At 43.5% G+C, this 22,076-nt stretch overlaps 1 protein-coding gene across 1 annotated transcript in view; it reads left to right on the forward strand.

The window, feature by feature from the left end:
• The window catches only part of DHRSX (dehydrogenase/reductase X-linked), a 211,867-nt gene that overhangs the window by 146,002 nt on the left and 43,789 nt on the right, over positions 1 to 22,076 (forward strand). Inside the window, exons 4-5 of the mRNA XM_042779033.1 lie at positions 1,437 to 1,538; positions 15,440 to 15,647. Coding sequence (XP_042634967.1) covers positions 1,437 to 1,538; positions 15,440 to 15,647 — 310 coding nt within the window. The remainder of the gene's footprint in view (positions 1 to 1,436; positions 1,539 to 15,439; positions 15,648 to 22,076) is intronic.

Consider the following 22,076-nt stretch of genomic DNA (forward strand, 5'->3'; position numbering starts at 1 on the left):
GCCCTAGTGCCTAGTCAGGGTGGAGTTGACAACAGTTGGCTGACTTGGGTTCCCACAGTGACTAGTAGGAAACCAGAAAAGAGACTAATATCTGTGCTAGAGCATCATATTTTCTTCCTTAAAACATAGCTAATGCTGAAACAAACCAAAAACCTGCCATGCAATGTATACTTTTTTAAAGGTTAAAACAGTTGGACAAGGTCATAATTTTCTTTCTTTTTCCCCTTTGCAGAGCTTCTAAAGAATTTGGATTGTTAGTGTGGGGACAGCTACTGCTGTTGGCAGGGGGCACTACTTCTTTTCACTTCATAACTCTGGCCGTAGCTTCATGCAAGGCAAGGCAATCGATGATGCAGTGCTGTGAGAGCCTGGGGTTGAAAGATGAACAACTGCAGCAGAATTTTGAGACCTGATGGGTTTAAAGCTGCTGGGGGATTAAACTAATATTTTTTATTTTGATTAATTAATTTTGTAGCATTCTGGTGCAGATCAGTGGCTGAGCAATGCTTTGAACAAAAGGATGCTTTTTTGACACGTTTTATTGGGAAAAAAGACATACTGGTGTCAAATCCCTTTTGAGACAGTGACACCTTGCCCCTTGAGCAATCTCGTTGGTGCAGTCAGGTTGCCAGCCCCCTGCCACCCTGCCCTTTGAATGACATCAGCAATGTAGGTAGGATGCCACCCACAATATCCATGTGAGGTATGTTCCTTTCAAATCCCACTGCCATTGCCAAACACAAAGGGTCTCTGTGACCGTGACTCTTACCCACACTTAAATGGCATTTTTGTGGCTGGTTGTTGCTCCCAGGTGACCTTGACACCAAATGTCCCTGGATGCCCACAAGAGCCACAGCATTAATCATGATGCTTTATTTGCTTTTAGTGATTAGTGGAACTGCTTGTTCAGGGTGTGATGCTGCTCATTTCTCCTATTGGCAATAAAGCTTTATTTTATAGACTATTCCAACCACAGGTACTCAGCAGATAATCTGGGAAAAACAAAGGGCAGCATATTTGTATCAGAAACAGGGAAACCTTGTGGTGTCTGATGTGCCTTCTCCTCTCCCCATTTGATTTCCAGCTACCATGTCCTGATCATCTCAGTGCTGCAGCACTGCAGCTTCTCTTCCTAAATGGTGGGAGTAGTAAGAACAGTAGGGCTGGTGCATATTTGCTTCGTTTGATGCCCTCCTTCACCTCCTTTCTCCATACTTGCTCTGTGAAGAATCAATAGTTTAAAAATAGAAATGAAGGAGGAAGGAGAAAGAAAGAACCTGAGACCAGCTTCACCCGTGATTTTGAAATCTGTTTTCTTTCTAGAACTTTTACTTTACTAGTGACATTATCACAGGAGTCCTTGTTGATGTCTATGTGTTTTTATATCATTATAAGTGACTTAACTCGCTTTGTTTTTATCTCCTCTTTTCTCCCAGTGGAGTTTTTATACTGTGATTTGGCTTCTATGAAGTCTATACGGCAATTTGTGCAGCAGTTTAGAGCAAAGAATTGTCCACTCCATGTCCTGGTGAATAATGGTGAGTTCTGTTTTTCTCTTCTCATATCTGCAAGGGAAGATGTGACAAATGGAGGTCTTGCCTATCACTTCACATTTCAAATAGATTATCTGAACCATGCAGCAGTTTACCATAAGGCTGCATTTACTGGAATGTCTTTCTAGAGTTAAATTGCATTTTTTTGAGAGATTGTCAGGTGAGAAGTCTGAAAACTTCAATGCCATACCTGGTCATGTTTTTATTGCAAGTCTGGTTCATTTGCTCTGATTTTTAGCTCTCCAGCACTTAAATGAATGCGATTATACAAGAATCTGAACATCTCTAAGAAAAAAACCAGAGGAAAACGAAGCTGTAATTTGTCCCAGTAGAAAATCGGTCTTTTCACCTTTATTTGCTTTCTCTCCCCTTATGTTTTTTCCTGTATAAACACTTCTTTACTGTGGGTGGCTGATGAGCTGGGCTGAGGGTTTAATCAACCTGAAATATAATTTGGCAAATTATCCAGCAACCTCAGAGAAGTCACTGCATAGACCCAGGTGCTACTGGAAAGCTGTTCATAAAACTGCATCCTCAATGGTCAGAGCACAAATTAAAAGGACAATATTTATCTTGCATTCATACAACTGTCAAATGAATCTCATTATTATGGATTTTAGATTTGTTATTCACATATTTGCTATCTAATTTTGTATTACAGCCAGAGTATTTTTGGAAGCCAGTCTGTACAATAATTTTCTTCCAGAAACCATGCATGCTCTGCAGGCACTGTCCTAAAGGGGAATTTTCTCCTGTCTATTTAACTAGGAGAAAAACCCACCAGCAACAATTTTGGCTTCGTTTAGAAGTTTGCTGCTGTATATGCTGCTGTTCTTGTTTTCCAAACTATGTTTTTATTAAGACATCCCAGAGAACATTTTCTGTTTTCCTGTGCACACTTCAATCCTAGTGAAAGCAAACATGCTAAATAAATGGTTTTGTTAAGTTCATTGATGCCTTAAAGAGCTCTCAGTAACACAAGTAAATACTGCAATAAAAATTCAAGTTTTTTATTTGCTGATTGATATGAAACACTTTTGAAGTGTTTCAGTTAAGAGTTCATTTTTATTTGATTAGTCAAAAAAGCCTACCATTATTGTTTTAATCATGCAATAATTAAAAGTGGATATTTAGACTTAGTTATAGTTAATTAGTAGATATTTAAGCTTAAGTTACAAAGTCTTTCCAGATTTACTTCTAAACATGCAAAATAAAAACAGTTACACAGATGGGAACAACACAATTTGAAAAAAATGTTTTATGGGAAAAGAGGTTTTTAATTCTATGAATCTATCAGGCATCCTCTGCACTAGTTTTCAGCATGAGCAAAGCCAGCATTGTCAGCAGGGCTTGGAGGCCAGTTGGGGGAAAAAGGATGAGGCTGAAACAACTGGGAAGCCCTCTGGAATACAGGATTTTTTTCAGCCCTAGCTGCTGGTGAATTGGGTTGGATGAAAATTAAATGTGTCTTCTTATCCAAGAAACAAAGTTGTAAAAAAATGGTTCTCCTAATGTTCCTAAAACGTTACAAGACCAAAGAGTGTAAGCCCAAACCTTCTTTTAAGAAAGGATGTTGAGGGTAAAATTTTCCTGATTCAGTCTATGAATATATTCTCACATATTTGTGATTTGCAAGAAAGCCATTTGATTTCACTTACCAAATACAATTGGCAAGAGAAATCTGTTGTTTGAGAAAATCATTTTAGAATCTAGAATGAAATGAATGGTCCAAATAATGTTTTTGTCTTAACAGAATTACATCCAAAGCAGGTAAAGAATCCCATAGAATTAGGTTAGTCTCTGGCCATTGTCTGGCAATGACTCCACTTTTGAATGCTCTTTCCCACATATTTTTATGTATTTATTTGTTTATTTTATGGTCCTTTTTATTTGCTCCTGTAAATAATCTGTAGCATTTAGTTTTGTTATCATGAAAGCCCACTTTCACTAGTACCTTTTGTTTCATAGTGAAAGCCTGAATGTTTCCTTGCTACATAAGAGGAAAATGATAATACCTAATAGAGGAGAAATGGCCTGATGCAAAAACCACCTGTATTGAGCACAATCAAGACAAGTGCTGACATTTGGGCTATCTGGTTGGCTTTTCTTTTTCCCTTTCCCTTCCTCTTTCCTCCTATTTTCTTTTTACTTGTTTTGTTTTGTTTTGTTTCATTGCACTAAGGAGGATGATTCAGCCCGTCATGGACTGCAGAATTGGAAGCACTATTCTCTCTAAAGCCTCATCACAGTTTCCTGTTCCTTTCCCATAGGTTTGGGAAATCAGGGTTTGAATGCATCCCATGACTTCTGGATCAAACTATCAGCAAGCTAGTAAAATTTATTTTATTTCTGTCTTCATAGGATCAAGCATTCTATTATCAGGGCTGTATTCCTCTGTTACATTTAGTGTAAAAATGCAAGAACTATTACACTGAAAATTTTGCATTATATACTGGTATTATTTAATTGCTTTAATCGAAATCTTTTAAATTGATTGATACAATTGTGTGTATATGTTAGTGAACTTTCCACACATTATCTCCATGGATATGTATCCCATATATATGTGAAAGTCTATGATATTCATTGAGGGCTTGTGCAAACCTGTCAAAAAGCCAAACATTTGAAGATGACTTGATAAGAGTTCCAGCATTTTATAAGAATGCAAGGTATGAAAATAACATTGAAATATTATTAAAGACAAGGGATGTAATGTGAATTACTGTACTAAATAAATAATCAATACTACATATCTGAACTAAGATTGATATGAAATTCAGCAGTTTTTAAGGTCACTGGTGATTTTTTTTTAAAGTGTCTCTTCATCACTTGCTTTCTATTCCTTACCTAACTCAAGGATTTCGTTGGAAATTAAATTAATACTAAAATCCTGAGTTTCAAAGCATTCTCCTAGAGTTAAACATCCACAGTAATCATGTGAAGGCTTAGATATCCAACTAAATGGAGATTAGTGCACTAGTCACCTTTTTTTTGTTACAGCTTATTTTAGCAAGTACATTTAACTTTATAATTTCTAATTTAAAAGGAAAAATTTGCTTGAATGCAGACATTATTTCAGCTGACAAATAAGGGCTTGTTTTTCCATTACTATGCTTTCTGCATCAGTAATGTGCATGCTCAGCTCTTGGTTTTTAAAATAAACAAAACATATTAAAAATGCAAATATTATTAGAGTATTATAAAAACTTTCTTTTTAATATGATGGGCTAGTGCTAGAAAGAGAAAAAATGCTATGATACAGAAAACAAATTCACTTTCTGTAGAAAACAAAACTAAGCTAAATGTTTGTACTGTGAGCCACAGAAAGAGGGATGCAGCACAAGCAGTGCAGAATGCTTAATCTGACAGAAGGTCAGAAGAATGTGTCTTCTAGTCTGCTAATTAGTAATTGGGTGCTAATTTTTAGTTTTGTTTTGGAAGGAACTGTGTCTTTGTACAGCTGAAAAGCATTTGGCAAATTACAGCATGTACACTAGTGTTAATTATTTAATACTTTCCTAAAAATGGCATTGCTGTTAAAATGCATTAGAAAGTCTGCTGTCTTCTTGTGGTTGAAAAGGGGACAGATACTGAAACACTTCATAAAATTCCAAAATTCCAGTAGTCACTGTTTCATACCAGAGATTTTTTTTCTAACCTTGAAGGCAATAATTTTCTCTGTGTGCTAGAACTGTTCCTCAGCACACTGTAGTTAATGTTTTTGCTTCTATGTTGTTTACAGTACTTAACGATCTTAAAACTAACAGAGCCAACACAAAAATCACAAGATATTTAGTGACACTCGAATACCTCTGGATGCCAAACATGCACTGTCTAGCTCATTAACACTGAAATGCCAACTTAGAGATTTCAGGCTATTATTAGCCTATTGCAGTCAGATTACATTTAATATATTTGAGGTTGAAGCCTATCTAAGGCAATTTAAAATCAATATCCCTGAACTGCTAGCTAATTCAGATGATCATATTTGGTACTTTGTGGATCATCTGAGAAACTATCAGTCTCTTGACAGAATGAATAAGTCCATATAAGCATGTCTCTTCAGTTCCTAGAGCACATTAAAAGCTTTATCAGTAGCTGAGAATGTGAAATATATATTGCCTTTGTTATCTACACACAATCCAGACATGTCCAGGTCAGCCATAATATCCTTTGCCAGGAGTCTTTTGAATAGTCCCATGGCTGCTGTCATGGTTGATCAGATATTACATTATTCTTGAGTTTGAGTATTTCCAGGATCAGATCAGCAGAAGAAGAGTGAAATTTGAGGGCTGGGAATAGGGACATGTATCAAATGCAAACAATTCTATACATACTTATCTACTCACAGGCCATATTTATAAGATGAATTTACTAACAGTTAAATTGTTTGAAATTATCACAGTGAGATCTATGAAAGGATCCTGTCCCACTGGATTAGCTAAGAGCCAGCTCCCTTGCCTGTAGCAGCTGCAGGCTACACTGACTGTTCTGATGAAAAGGAAAGAAACCTCAGAGATATGGAAATTCACTGGAGAAAACCTTGAGGGAAAGTTTGTGAGGAGGGCTGCTGTTACTCCAGTGAAACTTGGATTTAATTGAAATTAATGCTTCTTCTCCAGCCACACAGGAAAGCTGTGGTGAATTGAGGATATGATATCTCATTAAAGGCCTTCCAGTGTCTTGCTGACATCACGTTTCATCTTTATCCTTCCTCAAAGACAAATTAGAGCAATACCCAAGCAAAGCTGTGATGGGAAAGGCATAGAGGGATAGGAACAAAGAGAGAAGGAGAGGAGCAGGAGAGAAATAGCCTCTACCTGTATGTAATGGATGATAAGTACTGGATATCATGGAAGACCTGGGAGATGGTTTTACCTGGAAAAGTTAATTTGATGTGGTGGAGACATTGGCTTACAATGTATCTTCCATGTATGGTGGGAAAAACAGGAAGATTCATAAGGACGTTAAGATGTGGTATTAATATGTTCTAAAATGAGAAGAAACTCCCAGAGCCATATTTTTTAATGAAGTTCAGTGCATGACAAGTGCCATCTTCTCAGATTTTGCAGAAGAAATAATCTTTTAAGAGAGCTGACTGTGGGGAGGCTGGCTGCTCACACATTGCTCTTCACAGGTCCTAGGTGCCTTGGGTATTGTGAGTAACTTGTCTGGGCACATGGGTCAGAGCACCATGACACTGCTGACATTATCCAGCCTGGCTCATTCAGAGAAAATGAAGGTTGTGCCATGCCCACGTTTATCTGGCATATGGACTTTGAGCAGCAGTTGTCAGCTAGAGATTTTATTATACTTGGATAGCACTTTTGTCTGCCAGAATTATATTTATCTTATAAGAAGGTGTCAGATTTCCTAGAAAAGGTTTTATTTTTTTATTGGAAGAACTAATAAGTTAGAGAGGTGACCTTAGACTCTTCTGGCTTTCAAAGAGTAAGGATTTCATTCATGAAAATCCTGACTTTTGTTTGATATTATCTTTATCTTTCTGATTATTTCCAAAGCTTTTTCTCTGTCTGTGATATCAAACACTTTCTGAAAGGGGAAATATCTCAGGCTCCACATGCTGCAGATTTTTGACCCATTTGCTTTTATGTCTTGAATGTGAACGTTTTATCAGTAGAAGACAGATACAAAATTCAACTATTGATGGATTAGGAAACCCAACTGGTTCTACTTAAGTGTGTGGAACATTTGCCATTGGCTTTTCTGAAAGGCAGGAGTGAGCCATGTTTTATTTTTACTTAATCCTTTCATAGCTTTTAGGTAAAAATATTTTGTACACAAATTGCAAACTGAAATATTTTACTTCTGAGAGAATATCCTATTGAATTAGAAAGCTGTGACTGACTTTCCTATTTTCTGATTGTGAGTGGGCTGACTCACCATTGTGCCAACTCAAATAACCAAACAGTTACTGAGCATATTTTTAGGAAACAAAGGAGGTTTTTTTCAACCAGACCTAATTAGGAATGCTCTGATTTATTTTAGTGCAAAATCAAAACCTTGGTTATGGAATGTATTTACTTTTTTTAACTGACACATTTTCCAAGGAATTAGCTTGTACTGTGTTCACAAATAGCAGCGTGACATTGATTCAGAATGTGAATCTGTTCTTATGGAGGTATTACAGCTGATTCAGTTATGTTCTGAACCTACCAAGATGTAATTGTTGTTCTCACACTCCTTGAATGTGGATTGTCTGCATTTTTTCCTTTTCTCTAACTTACTGAGAAACTAAGAACTTGGTTTGTTTTTTTTCTAGAAAGTCACATTGCTTTATCTTCCTTGGCACAGCTAATGCAGTGCACTTCTCCCTTGTGAACATTATAGGTGGGTCTGGGGGCACCAGCAGAAGACATTACTCAGTTTTCAGTTCCATACTTCTTAGCCAGATTTTTAGTGTTTGGGCTAAGAGTTTCCATGCCAAGTATTTGCCTTAGGCTGACTTTTTTTTCTTTATTTTATTTTGTAATGCCAGATAAAACAGTTTATCTGTTTCCAGCAACAATAAGATGAATATCTTAGGAGGTATTTTTTAATGTCAAAAATGATGGCAAGGTTTTTCATAAAGGTTGTGGTGTTATCACACACGTGGAATTGAATGCAGACAAGATCTTGTCTTTGTGTCAGTGGTAGCTGCATCTTTTGTCACATATGGAATATTCCCCTGATGGGTCAAGTCAGAAGCCTGCTAAGCACTCCATTTTGTAAGACACCTTTTATGTGCTCCTCACCGAGTATTTTGCCTATATTAAGCACGTCCTGAGTTGAGCCTGAGCAGGTCTTTCTACCTGAATCACAGCCCTGAGCTGGTCAGAGGTGCTGCATGCAGGCAAATCCACCAGTGCTGAGATTCCAGAGATTCCATCTGCTCTTCCTGGCTGCCTTTGAGCTTGGTGGGGATGGGCACTGTGTCTCACTTCGGGCTCCTCCAGTCTCTCCACTGTCCAGACCGGTGGCCTCAGTCTTCCATGATCTCTGTGACAAGTTTCTATTCCATGAAAAATAGACTGTGAAGAGTTGGTGAGTGGGAGGAAGAGGACAATTAGTTGGGGACCATCAGGATGACAGAAACCTTGATTGCAAAACATTTGAATTTTCTGATTAAAAGAAAAAATAAAGTCTTTCATGGATTAAAGTCTTTTATAGAGACTTTTTAAAATTAAACTATGAACATAACATATATTCTTGTTAAATATCAAAAAAATAATGAGAGCAGGTACTGAGGTAGAGCTGGGGTGGATAGTGAGGATGAAGAGAGTCATTAGGTCTGTCTGAACTGTAGGAGATGTCTCAGTCAGGGGCTGGAAATGCTTAGACACCACATAATTCACAAGGATTGAGTTCTTAACCTTGAGGATTGGAGTTGGGTACTATGTGATCAAATCTTTTCTCCATGAGGACATTCTTGACTGATCTCTTTAAAGTTTACTGATGTTTAACAGAGATGAGAATTATCTCTCCTGGTGAGAAGGGACTGGAACCTCTCTCTTCTGCTTGCTCACCCACTTAAGTGTAACTTGTACAAAGAGACTTGCAATCTAATCACAGCTGGTTGATACTGAAGTGGGGATGGGGGAGCTGGGAGGAGCCTCAGAGCCAGGGATTGTGGCTAAAGCAGGAAGCAAGCCTCAGGAGTGAGGGGAGGGTGATCCAGGTATGTGACAGGCAGATGCCTGCAGGGTGCAGAGTGATGGGGGATTGAGACACAAAGGAGCTACAGTGGCTGGGTAGGAGAATTAGGGAGAATGAACTTTGCAGGGAGGCAGAGAGGTGGATGGAGTTGATATTCATGTCTGGGGCTGAACCTCTGTCCTCTTCCTGAACCCATGCAGTTCCTTGATAAGATCAGCATGAGGTCACTGGATTGTGGGGGTAAGGGAGGAGGGGAGGCTGGGAAGCAGAACACTGTCTTTGGTTCATCATGGCCATACATTTTGCCCAGCACAGGGAGCTGGGGAGGCTGTCAGGAAAGGTACAGTAATTTCACAACTATAAGGCGCAACCTTTTGACTAAAATTTTCCCTCAAACCCGGAAGTGTGCCTTATAGTCTGGTGCGCCTTATCTGATGGACAAAGTTGCAAAATTTGCGAAACTGGAAGTGTGAGCTGTGAGCCGTGGGGGGAGCCGGAAGTGCCACGGCAGCCGGCTGGGGGCGGGCCTGGAGGCCCGCGGCACCGCCCCTTCCCGGGTCCAGGCAGTCCCGGGAGCCCATGGCCGCCAGGTCCAGGGGGGCCTGGTGGCTTGCGGCACCGCCCCTGCCGGGTACAGGCAGGCCTGGAGGCCAATGGCTGCCAGGTTGAGGCGGGGCCTCGTCCAGCAACTGTGCGGGGTGAGCTGGAGGCGGAGCCTCGCTGCAAAAAAAAAGTGTGCCTTGTAGTCCAGTGCGCCTTATCTGATCTAAAAAGTTACGAATTTTGCCAACTCCGGAGGGGTGCGCCTTATAGTCCAGTGCGCCTTATGGTCGTGAAATTACTGTAATCAGAAAAGGCAATGAGTGGTGCAGAGCAGCTTGTGAGAAGGCAGCAGGAGGTGAGAGCTCATGGGAGCTTGTTCAGTGCTGGAGCAGAGGCTCAGGCAGACTCCTGTGGAGAAGTTGTCCTGGGATGAGGCAGGAGAGACATAATCCTCTGGAGATGGTTCTTCTCTACAACCCCAGGCTTGGTCCCTGTCCTTTATCATTTCCACAGTTGGCAGTACTTCCAGGAAAGGTCCCTGCACAGGACATTGTTCCAACACTGATGCCAGGCAGACTAACAGGTTTCTTTGCATCTCCCCAAGGGTCAAATGTGTTGGTGTGGTATCTGTGTGCCATCCAGGTGTCATTGTTATGCCATGGAGTAAAAGTTCTTGCTTTGATTAATTTACCTCCCATTTGGCTTTGGAAAATTGCATACACACATATAAAAAGCTCCAAAAGACATTAGGAAAAGCAAGAGTTTAAGCTCCCTCTGGGGAGACAGGGGGTAGGGCAATAGCATTAGAAAACTGCACCAAGTTTCATGTGTGTTTCTGTGTTTTTCTTCTAAACTTTTGGGATTTTTACCTTTTCAGTTCTCATACACCATTAATCTGGCTTCTGTGTGTGGTCTTGTTGAGACTCAGAACACTTTCCTGGGATACCAATAGGTCTGTGGCATAGCTGTAGCACTGGACTCTGGGTTAGGGATGTGGCTCAGTGAGCAGCTATGTCACAGCTTTTACAGCAGCGCTGTACATTCACTGCTCTTCAGCCCAGACGAGGCAGTAAGATGCAGTACCTGTAAGAAGCAGTTGTGTGGGCACAGCTGTGCCTCCAGGAAGCACTTCTGGGGGCTGTTCTTACAATAAGGCATTGCATGTTCTCATTGCTCTCTAGCCAGGAGAGACCCACAGGGCAGGCACAGCCCAACTGAGCCAGGTGGAACAAGCAAGCTGCTGTAAGCAGCCCAGCCAGGGCAGGGTGCTTCATGGAGGTGAGGAGTGGGCTGTGCTGTTTCACATGTAGCTACACCTTCTGTAGAGGTGTTTTGTTGCATGGGTGTGCAGAACAGAGCAGTTCTGACATTCTGTAAAGTGGGGTGGGTTGCCCCGTGGGGCGGCACTCGTGGGATTGGAAATGTGCTAAAGGCATCAGCTAAGACAGTGCAAAACCTGCACAGAGGAAGGGCTTTGTGCTTTTACTGGAAGGAACTGTCTCCTAATTTTTCCCCTTGGGAACATTTTTGGTACAGTATGTATTTCTTCCTTGTAAATGGCAGGAATTGGGTGAATGTGATTATAGAGGTTCACCTCCTGCTGTGAAGGTGCTATGTGTAAGTGTTTGTGGCTGACCTATTGCTTTATCTGCCCAGCCTTTGGCTGATAAAAGAACTTATGGGGGGGAGATCTGCCTCCAAACCCTCTTCTGTGAGCCTGGCTGGAAAGGCAGACGTTTTGTTCTGCATGTGAAAAAGAGATTTTAATTTTTTCTTTTATAGTGAGTTTGAGAGAACTGACTTAAAAAACCTCCAAGTAGCTCACTGTAAATACAATCAGATGAGAGAAATGCTTGTATTTTTACAGCTCTTAAAACACATTTTATAATGGAGATGAAGGAAGTCTTTGAAGTGGGAGGTATGGGAGTTAGAGCAATATTTATCATCATCTGCAGTACGAGCAGGCATAGAGCAAATTCTCCTGTATAATTCAGTAAAAATGGGGCATGTCTGGCCTATAATATTTACAACTATCATAAAATGTTTTGTTATACTGCATGCAATGTCAGATCTTTAAATTACATAAGATGGATCAGAAGCCAAGAGTTTCACTACAAACTTTTATAGAAAATCATCATAAATTCCTGCTTACAAAGACAGCTCTCTTGATGTGTATTCATTCTTTCAGTGCAAAATACGATTATTGCCTAGTCACAGAATTAAAAAAGAATATAATCTTTGTTATTCATTAAAGCTAATTAAAAATATGTGTAATTTGAACATATTACAATAAATACAGAACCACAGAACATTGGAATGTGTTACTATAAGAACAGTTGTTCAGCATAGTTTTGCAGAAAAAATATTTTCCTTATTCTAATTTATTTCTACCTCTGCAAAATCACAAATCCGTGTTTTGTTTAGTCAGTTTTTTGTTCCCATACTATCAGTGTTTTGCCAGAATATTTCAGCAACAGCTAATCAATTACAAAGTAGAAGCTCATGGTCAGTTTATTTATTAATTCGTTTTCTTATGCCATGGTGTTATCAGTGATATTTTAAAACTGAATCTTCTAGAGACAATCCAGCTAGATCACAGGGAAAAACATATAAGGTTATGTCAGAAGTGAGGTGCTTGACATTAATGGTTTGTGTGCTGCCACTTCAAATTTCACATACACTCTGAAAAAATATAATTTATCATTATAAATTATAAATATTAAAATTATATATAAAATTATATATCTTAAAGAAATTATAATAGATATATAAATTATTGATAATTAAAATCAGAAATATATAGAGTTGTTTGGATTCCATACTGGAAGAATAAGCACAATCATTCTTAGTTTATAATGAAAAGATAAGGCATTGGTTAATATTTCAAGTAGTATTGGACTAATTCAAAGAATTAAAAGTAGAACCAGCTTTCATTTTTGAGTTAACATTTGGGACCCTTAAGTAAAGCTGAGTATGTTTCTGGACAAGGGAAAATCAATAGTATACCACTTTTAATATCTACTGAATGTTAGGTAGTTAATAATTTAAAAAAGAGAGCTTGCTGCTATACTTACAAGGTTTTCCCTTTTGTTAAGGAAGGAGACAGGTTCAGTTGCCTGTTGGGCAACTTTGTATGTTCACTTTTAGTGAATTGAAAATGGCTTTTCCTCAAATAAGAGAAACTGCCCTCAGACTACAGGGCAAGATTTTTTTTACAACCTTGATATGAACTACCTGAAAGACGAGCGCCTTTTAAAAAAAAGAAAATGTGTTTTGGCTTAATATTATTTGAGCATCTCTTGAAGGCAAAAGGGAATTGTAGTAGCATCAGATGCAGGCAGAGGTGACTGTTCCTGCACAAGGACTTGACCAGAATTTCTACTTAGGGGATGCTCTTGAAGAATGAGCAAAACAATGCTGGGGAGCGTGTATCTTTACAGTTGTGCATCACGTAAGTGAAAATTTTTTTCTGTCTCCTGATCTGAGGTCAGATCTGGTTTTTTCGCTTCCAGGATGTACAGCACAGATGGTGGAGACTAATTGGGGTTGAGGGCAAAGGCTCTATGTGTTCTTGAAATCCTGTGCCTCTCTGGAGGTCGAGGGTGAAGCTGCTGTGGCACAGGCATCCTCAGGGCTAATGTGAGCGATGGCAGCCTCTCTGTTTGCCTGCTGGTCATGATGCAAAGCTGAACAGCTGTAGCAGCTGCCTAACTTGCTTCTCTCAGGACAAATTTCTCCATCCCTCCATCTGACTTAACCAACAGAAGTGTGTCTATGCATGGAGGGGTCCTGTATCGAGCCCTGCAGCAATCCCAGCAGAGGCAGAAGCAGTATTTGGTGTGCAGATCAGCCTTGCTGGGCCAGGGCTCTTTTATACCTGGCTGCCTGTCTTGGTCTTGTATTTTACCTGTGTTGCTGCAAACAGAACTCTGGCAAGCTGCTTGCTTTCTCCTTTTCCAAGTGTCAGAGCTTCAGAGGGCAGGATGGCCTCAGAGATATGCAAATCATTTCCTTGTACTAGCCCTGGATCTCAGAGATGCAGCAATGTTTTCATCTGCCCTGCAACAGCTCATGCTGAGTTCTGTCTGTGCTAAAACTTGCACTGTAGCAGGCTGAGACTTGGTCTGGGAGCTTGGGGTTTGTTCATCTCCGAGCTATTCCCTTCCTTTCCATCTTCCCAGAAAACAAGAAGAAGTCACAGCTGGGTTTGTCTCGCATTTGCATCTGTCCATAACCAGTTCTCATTCCCAGCCACTGCTACTGATGTGATTATAGATAGTTTACAGCAGTAAATGACATAAGGAGATGCTAATCAGAGCTTTCATGGAGCCTCATCATGTAAGTTGTGTTGTGTTTCTTCACTGTGCCACCAGTCAGCATCGCTCAGGTTCATTCTTAAGTTCTCCATTTTCAGGTGTGCTATGTTCCACTTTTGTTTTCTCTGTGGCCTTCTTGAGTTTCTTTGCCTCCCACTGCTTCTCCAGTTGCTCCATTAAGCAGTAGGAAACCACAGGTGAATTCCTATGGGTGTTTGCCATTCTAAAAAAGGTCCCAAAAATATCTCTCCTTTGGCCCAAGAGGCAGCAGCAAAGCAGGACTGTCAGCTGGCAGGAGCTCCCAAAGTAGCAATGTAGATGCACAGCATGTGCAGTTGAAAATGGTCATTTTATGTCCATATCAGGTCAGGCTGACATTGGGAAATGGGTTGTTAAAGGCTTTTTAGTGGGCACATGAAGCAGCAGGAGGATTAAACTGACACTCTCTCATGTCGTGTGCAGAGGTGGTCTTTCTGCTGTGTCATATTTATGGGTGTTAGAGAGAAGCTTCCTATAACAGGATTCTCCATGAGTTGTGTCCATCTACATTTAAATGACAAAGGTCATGTCCACTTGTACAGTAATTAAATTTTAATAAAATAAGAATAATTTATAGCATTCAAGTCTGTGCTATAATTGAGCAGGGTAACTATCCCTCACACAGCCTCAATACATGATATGATTTATGCAAGAGCTCAGATTTCTCTGCAAGATGCTGAAATCAACATTGCATGTTGAGGATGTGGATACTTATTTTAGACACTGAGTTTGAAAATTGTGGTTTGTGGAAATTGATGCAAAAATATTGCCAAAATAAGCATTGAAAACCTAATTTCAATATGCAGCTGCTCGTAAGCATGGTAATTAAGATATATTGGGTAAATTTACTACATCTGTTCTCACCCACACCAGTGAGGCAGAAGTTGCAGATTTCAGATGTAGACTCACTAGAGCTTTAAACTACAGCCAGGAGTTTTCTCCAGGAGAAAACTGTCTGGGAGAGCAGGTCTGCTGCTTAGCCTGGTCTTGTCTCCACTGGTCAGAGCTCTGATGGAGGGAATGTTGTTGGGATCTCCCAGTTCTTGAAAACACTTTTCACAAATGAACTCACAGTCCTGCAGGGAGGGAGAGAGACAGTCAACATTATCTGGATAAAGAAAAAAAAAAAAAAAAGAAGTGGAAGAAAAAAAAAGTGGGGGTTTAGACATTTTTCTTGTCAGGAATCAATCAGTGTCGCCTTCACATGCCATCACCAGTCACTCAGTGCTCTAAATGCTGTGTTTACCCTCCGCAGCAGGAGATCCGTGCTCCTTCTGGCTTGCTGCTGCTCTGATATAAACCAACAGGTTTTACCTCTACTTTTTCCTCCAGCTGGGGTGATGCTGGTCCCTGAAAGGAAGACGGAGGATGGGTTTGAGGAGCACTTCGGCTTGAACTACTTGGGACACTTCCTGTTGACTAACCTCCTCTTGGATACGCTGAAGCAATCAGGAACGCACAGTCACAACGCTAGGATCATCACTGTCTCATCAGCCACCCATTATGTAGGCAAATTGCACCTAGACGACTTACAAAGCAGGTACCGATCCCTTTTTGGTATTCACTGATCTGTAGTAATCGTGTGCAGATTAAACTACAGGAGAATTGTTACTGTCTGCGGAATGAAGTGGGGTTTGGTTACCTTTTATTTTTTAATACAATACAATACATATATGCATTGTATACATACAATACAATATATGGTGCTTCTCAAGCACTATTTACAGTAATTTCACGACTATAAGGCGCACCCTTTTGACTAAAATTTTCCCTGGAACCCGGAAGTGCGCCTTATAGTCCGGTGCGCCTTATCTGATCTACAAAGTTCAAAAAAATTGCCTACCCGGAAGTGCGAGCTGCGAGCCACGGGGGGAGCCGGCAGGGCCATGGCTGCCAGGTGGAGGTGGGGCGGAGCAGGGGCGGGCACGCCCCGGCCCTGTGGTGGCGGAGCCGCCCCTCCAGAGGCACGCCCCGGCCCTGTGGAGGCGGAGCCGCCCCTACACAGGCACACCCCAGCCCCGTGCAGGCGGAGCCGTCCCTCCAGAGGCACACCCCGGCCCCGTGCAGGCGGGATGGCCCCTCTAGAGGCACCCACCGGCCTCCTGGAGGCAGAGCCGCCCCTCCACAGGCACCCCCCGGCCCCGTGGAGGTGGAGCCGCCCCTCCACAGGCACCCCCCGGCCCCGTGGAGGTGGAGCCACCCCTCCACAGGCACCCTCCAGCCCCGTGGAGGCGGAGCCGCCCCTCCAGAGGCACGCCCCAGCCCCGTGCAAGCGGGACGGCCCCTCTAGAGGCACCCCCCAGCCCCGTGCAAGCGGGACGGCCCCTCTAGAGGCACCCCCCGGCCCCGTGCAAGCGGGACGGCCCGTCCAGAGGCACCCCCCGGCCCATACAAGCGGGACGGCCCCTCTAGAGGCACCCCCCGGCCCCGTGCAAGCGGGACGGCCCCTCCACAAGCACCCCCCGGCCCCGTGGAGGTGGAGCCGCCCCTCCACAGGCACCCTCCAGCCCCGTGGAGGCGGAGCCGCCCCTCCACAGGCACCCACCGGCCTTGTGGAGGCGGAGCCGCCCCTCCACAGGCACCCACCGGCCCCGTGGAGGTGGAGCCGCCCCTCCACAGGCACCCCCTGGCCCCGTGGAGGCGGCACGGCCCCTACAGAGGCACGCCCGGGCCTCGTGGAGGCAGAGCCGCCCCTCCACAGGCACGCCCGGGCCCCGTGGAGGCGGAGCCGCCCCTCCACAGGCACGCCCGGGCCCCGTGGAGGCAGAGCCGCCCCTCCACAGGCACCCACCGGCCCCGTGGAGGCGGAGCCGCCCCTCCACAGGCACCCACCAGCCCCGTGGAGGCGGAGCCGCCCCTACACAGGCACCCACCGGCCCCGTGGAGGCGGAGCCGCCCCTCCACAGGCACGCCCGGGCCCCGTGGAGGCAGAGCCGCCCCTACACAGGCACGCCCCGGCCCCATGCAGGCGGAGCCGTCCCTCCAGAGGCACCCTCCAGCCCCGTGCAAGCGGGACGGCCCCTCCAGAGGCACGCCCGGGCCCCGTGCAGGCGGAGCCGCCCCTCCACAGGCACCCCCTGGCCCCGTGCAGGCGGAGCCGCCCCTCCACAGGCACCCCCTGGCCCCGTGGAGGCGGAGCCGCCCCTCCACAGGCACCCACCGGCCCCGTGCAGGCAGCACGGAGGGGCGGCGGCCACAGTCCGGCCCCGGAGAGGCAGCGCGGAGGGGTGGCGGCCATGCCCCGGCCCCACCGGATGCAGGCGGGCCTGGGGCCCCGCGGCACCGCCCCTGCCAGGTACAGGCGGGCCCGGGGGCCAATGACTGCCGGGTTGAGGCGGGGCCTCGGCCAGCAACCGCGCGGAGGGAGCTGGGGGCGGAGCCTCGCTGCAAAAAAAAAGTGCGCCTTATAGTCCGGTGCGCCTTATCTGATCTACAAAGTTGCGAATTTTGCCAACTCCCGGCGGGTGCGCCTTATAGTCCGGTGCGCCTTATGGTTGTGAAATTACTGTAATATTTGATCAGAGCTTACAGCCTTGAGCCAAAGGTGCAAATAATTTATATATTCTGAACGGCATTTTTCATTCCGGACTTTGAAAACCTCGCTTTCTTTCGGATGCTTACACCGCGGTGATGCTTGCGGAGCACGCAGCGCCTGGACTCGCCACTGCCTAATCAGGGAGAAGCTCCATAGCCGGGATGCTTTGGAATGGCTTGGGTGGATGCTAATGGCCATGGTCCCCGGGAGGATGCGTGCACAGAGCCCCTGTGGGTGCTCAGAGATGCTGGCTGGGCTCTGGGAGCAGCTCGCCCTTCCTGCCCAGCTGCCTCCCAGCTGCTGTGCTGCTGCCTGCTGCTCTTTGCTGCCCGGCAGCTCCCTCTGCCTCTGGCTGCTCTGCTCCTGACATCCCTCACATCCCTGCCCCAGCTCCCCCACCCAGCCCAGCCCCAGGCTGTGTCACCCTGCCTGTCCCTGTCCCTGGTGCTTGCCCTCTCGCACATCAGCCTGGCGAGCCAGTGCTAGACCCTGCCTCGTGTCCCTGTGCTTCCCCGAGAGTGTACTGATATGGAAATGATATGGACCAAAACTTGCTAAAGTCACTCCTAATAAAGTCCTGAAATATGGAAGAAAGGAAAAAATATAGCCTGTTGAGAGGTTGCTAAAAAAATGAAATGGTTAAAAATATAATGGGAAAATTGTGAAACCAAGTGAAAACACTAAAAGGGAATGGGATGACAAGAAGTGCAGGGAAATGGATCAAAGCTTGCCCAAATAATGCTCATTGAAATCGCAAGATTTCCTTCCCTTTCCTGAAAGGAAGAATTTCCTGAAATCAGAGTACAAAGGCTAACAGACCCTCTGGAAAAGAGATATGAGGAAATAAAATGTGATGAAAAAAACCCCAGAAATTTGGAAATGGAGTGGCCACAATGAAATGGCCTCAGATGACAAGCGCAGTGAAATGGACCCAAATTTGCTAAAATTACTCCAAATAAAATCCTGAAATCACAGAAGAAAGGAAAAATAAAAGCCAGTTGTGAGGTTGCTAAAAAATTGAATGGGTAGAACAATAATGGGAAAATTCCAAAACTGAGTGAAAACACTAAAAGTGAATGGGATGACAAGAAGTTGTGGCCACCCTGGGTTTTTAGTCCAATAAAATGGGTTTAAATACATGGATGGCTTCTGACCTCCTGCTTTTTCATTCAGGAAAACTGTGGATGGAATGTCTGTGGGGTATTTCTAACATTAGGAAGACATCAAATGATGCTGTAAAAGTCTCTGGTATCATACAGGAGCTGTGTGGAGTGGTTTAGTTAGCAGAGGAACAGGCAGGATAACTGAGATAAATTCCAAAATTTCCCATGCAGTCACACGTGGCAATTACATGCTTGCTAACAGGCTCAAGTGGAGCCTGCCTTCTCCTGGGCTCCAGAGAGCTTCTGCCTGCCTGCATGCAACCAGTCTGACTTCTGTGTCATTTCCATGAAAATCTGTCTCCATCCTTTGGCAGGGACTTCAGCAGGTGATCAGAGGTACCTGTCCCAAGGTTTCATTTCCAAACAAAGACCAAAATTAGAGGGCTGGGCTGTTTCCACTGCAGACATTTCACATATGAATGCTGCATTAGGCATGTCAAACTTCTGATTACATATTATGGCATCAGTTTCATTACAAGTCATTGTTTAATCCTCTGCAGGATAGTCACAATTTAATCTCTTGCTTGTAAAACAACCACAGGAAATTACCCTTACTCTTCACTTGATGTATGTATTCATTGTTTCTGATGGGCATGTGCTGGATGACACCATGCAAGAGGGCTAAGGGGATTAGTATTTCTTTGAGCTAAAGGGTGGAATGCAGAATTAAATGTGACTGTTCTCTGTCTCTAGATAACAGTAATTTCCTTGATTATAGCAAGGCCTTGTACTGTGCCTCTCTAATTTAGAATGATCCCTATCTTTGGTTTATCATTATTAACTCATATTTTAAAGGAACCAGAAATGTTTCCGTTTGGAAAGCTATGGTTGAGTAAAAACATGACTAGTCTGACTTAAAAAATAATAATATACCAGTGAGATTTACCTGCAGCTTTTGTGTTCTTTACATTTCAACATTGTTCATGTAAGAAGGGCTATAAAGGATGACAAACTCTGACTGATTTTGCCTACTCATTCCTACTCAGATGCTCTGAATCACTCAGGGACAGCAATGGTGCCTGCACATATGCACACTGGTGAAACCCAAGTGGGCTGTAAATTCAGGTCCAAACCTTTCCTTGGTTCTGGTGTAAAAAGATGCTCTTGGGTATTTTTTTTTTTTTTTAGCTTAACTGCCAATAAGCCCCCACTCAGGTGAATAGCTTGACATCACCATAAATAGTGCTGCAAAAACCAGTGAGGTCACTTGTGTGTTTGAGTGTGTCCCTACAGTGTGAGCAGGGGGTTTAGCAGGAGGGCTGTTGGGGGATATCATACCCAGGCATTGCCTGCTCCACAGAGCCCTGGAGATGCCTTGTGATTCACAGCAATGTTCAAGAGCTTTAATGGATGTGGTAAAGACACCCTGGTGATGCCATGTCTCATTTTTGCTGCTTGTGTGACTAGGAAATAATTCTAAAAAATTTCTACCTTTTTTTTTTCCTTTATTTTAAGTTGCACCAGTTGGCCATAATTCATTTTATGACTTGGGTGTATGTTCCCAGATTGGCTGGTAGTCCTAACCTAGCAGGAAAGCAGCAAAACCATCTGGAGTCATTACTGGAGAAGAAGGGGGCTGTACTCTGTGCTGGGAAATTACTGCTGGCAGCAGGCTGACTTGTTTACCATACTCTTGTGCCATTATTCCTAGATGCTAGCTGGGCTAGTGTCCTGACTAGTGGTGAGTGACAGTACTGGAGCAGGGATTCATCCATCAAGCATGGCAGAGAAGGAAAGGCAGAAGACTTGACTTAAAGAAGGCAGTAAACGGAGGTTCAATTCTCTGCTTCACTACAGACTTTTATGTAGAATCATTCTCCTACCCAGGAGACTCAGGGTTGGCAGTCACATTTGTGGCCATTTCTCCTCATTGCTTGTACTTGCTGCTGAGAGATTTGATCTGAAACCAGACATCATCCATATCAGTGACCACAGGGCAACTGCATAACAAATAATTGTTGGAAGGCCTGTCCTATCAACAGTGTTAAATGAAGCTTGTGTTTAGCTCCATGTTTAGTCTTTGGTTTGTTTCCTCCCATCTTAACAACCTGATTTATCCCATGGTGCTCTGGTTAGCTCTTTTCAGTGGGATGGTTAATTTAATTTTGTCTTTTTGCATTTTACATTATTTTCCTCCCTCTGTTGTCTCTTTCTTCATGATTGCTTGCTTCTTCATCTGTGTCTTTTGAGCTTTTTTTTGTTTGCATTGCCTTTTACCTCCCTATCTCTTTTTTTTTTCTGTGAGATTTTCTTATTTCTATCCACCAGTTTATCTCCTCCTCTCCATTTATCCTCCTCTTATCTTTTGCCCCCTAGCCCCTCTCCTCCCTATGAATGCCATTTCTCCCCCTTCCTGCCCCTCCTCTTCACACACACACCAGTGGAAGAGGCATGGTGCAGGTACATAAAGGCAGGATAGAGCTTGTTCCAAGCAGGCAGGGCACAGCTTGTTTCATGTGTGTTATTGAAAATGCAAAAGCACATGCACAAGAGCACTGACTGTTCTCCCAGTTCTTTTGCTGAAGGATATGTATGGAGAACATCAAAAGCCTTTGTGGTCGTTTAGATCCAGACCATTTTCAACAGCAATCACATGAGTCGACAAGGGGATCCCTGAGGCAAATCATTCTCCTTCATCCCTACTTTGAACACGTCTGTTTTCAGGGAGGTGAAAGTTTAAGAGAAACACAACCTATCTTCAAGCATTTCCACAGAGGTGATTTCAGCAATTGCAGGCAGAGGGGAGTACACTGTGTGCTCCAGCAGCACAGCTAGCATGGCCTTCTTCCCTCTTTTGCCTGCCTTAAAGAATCCTTTTTAAACTGAGAGAAGAAAAAGAGTATGGTCATGAGAGAATATGGCTGTCTGGATTTAGCAAAAACTTGAAGAATAATGTACCATCCACTTGGTGTGAGATAGGCCTGAGTAGTGCACTGGAATTCATGGTGCTCTTTCATAACTGAGGTGTAGGACACTTCTTTGAGTGCTCTACCTACCAAAGTAAGAAGGTATTTTTAGGAAAATAAAGGAAAAAAGACTATATTCTCTTTCCCAGGCTGTGGATCACACTTGAATATGTTCCTTTCCCAGGGGTTAGCATCTTTGTGTGTTCTGTCTAGCTTTTTCTCCATGACTAACTATTCCTTTCATCATCTTCTCTTTTTGCATACCAAATGGGCCCTGTAATGCTGTGAATCACAGATCTATGAACTCCCCAGCCACAGTAACACAGCTCCTTTTCTGGTTCACATCTCTTGTATATTCAGGAACA

Source organism: Catharus ustulatus, chromosome 2, assembly GCF_009819885.2.
Source record: "Catharus ustulatus isolate bCatUst1 chromosome 2, bCatUst1.pri.v2, whole genome shotgun sequence".
NCBI lineage: Eukaryota > Metazoa > Chordata > Aves > Passeriformes > Turdidae > Catharus > Catharus ustulatus.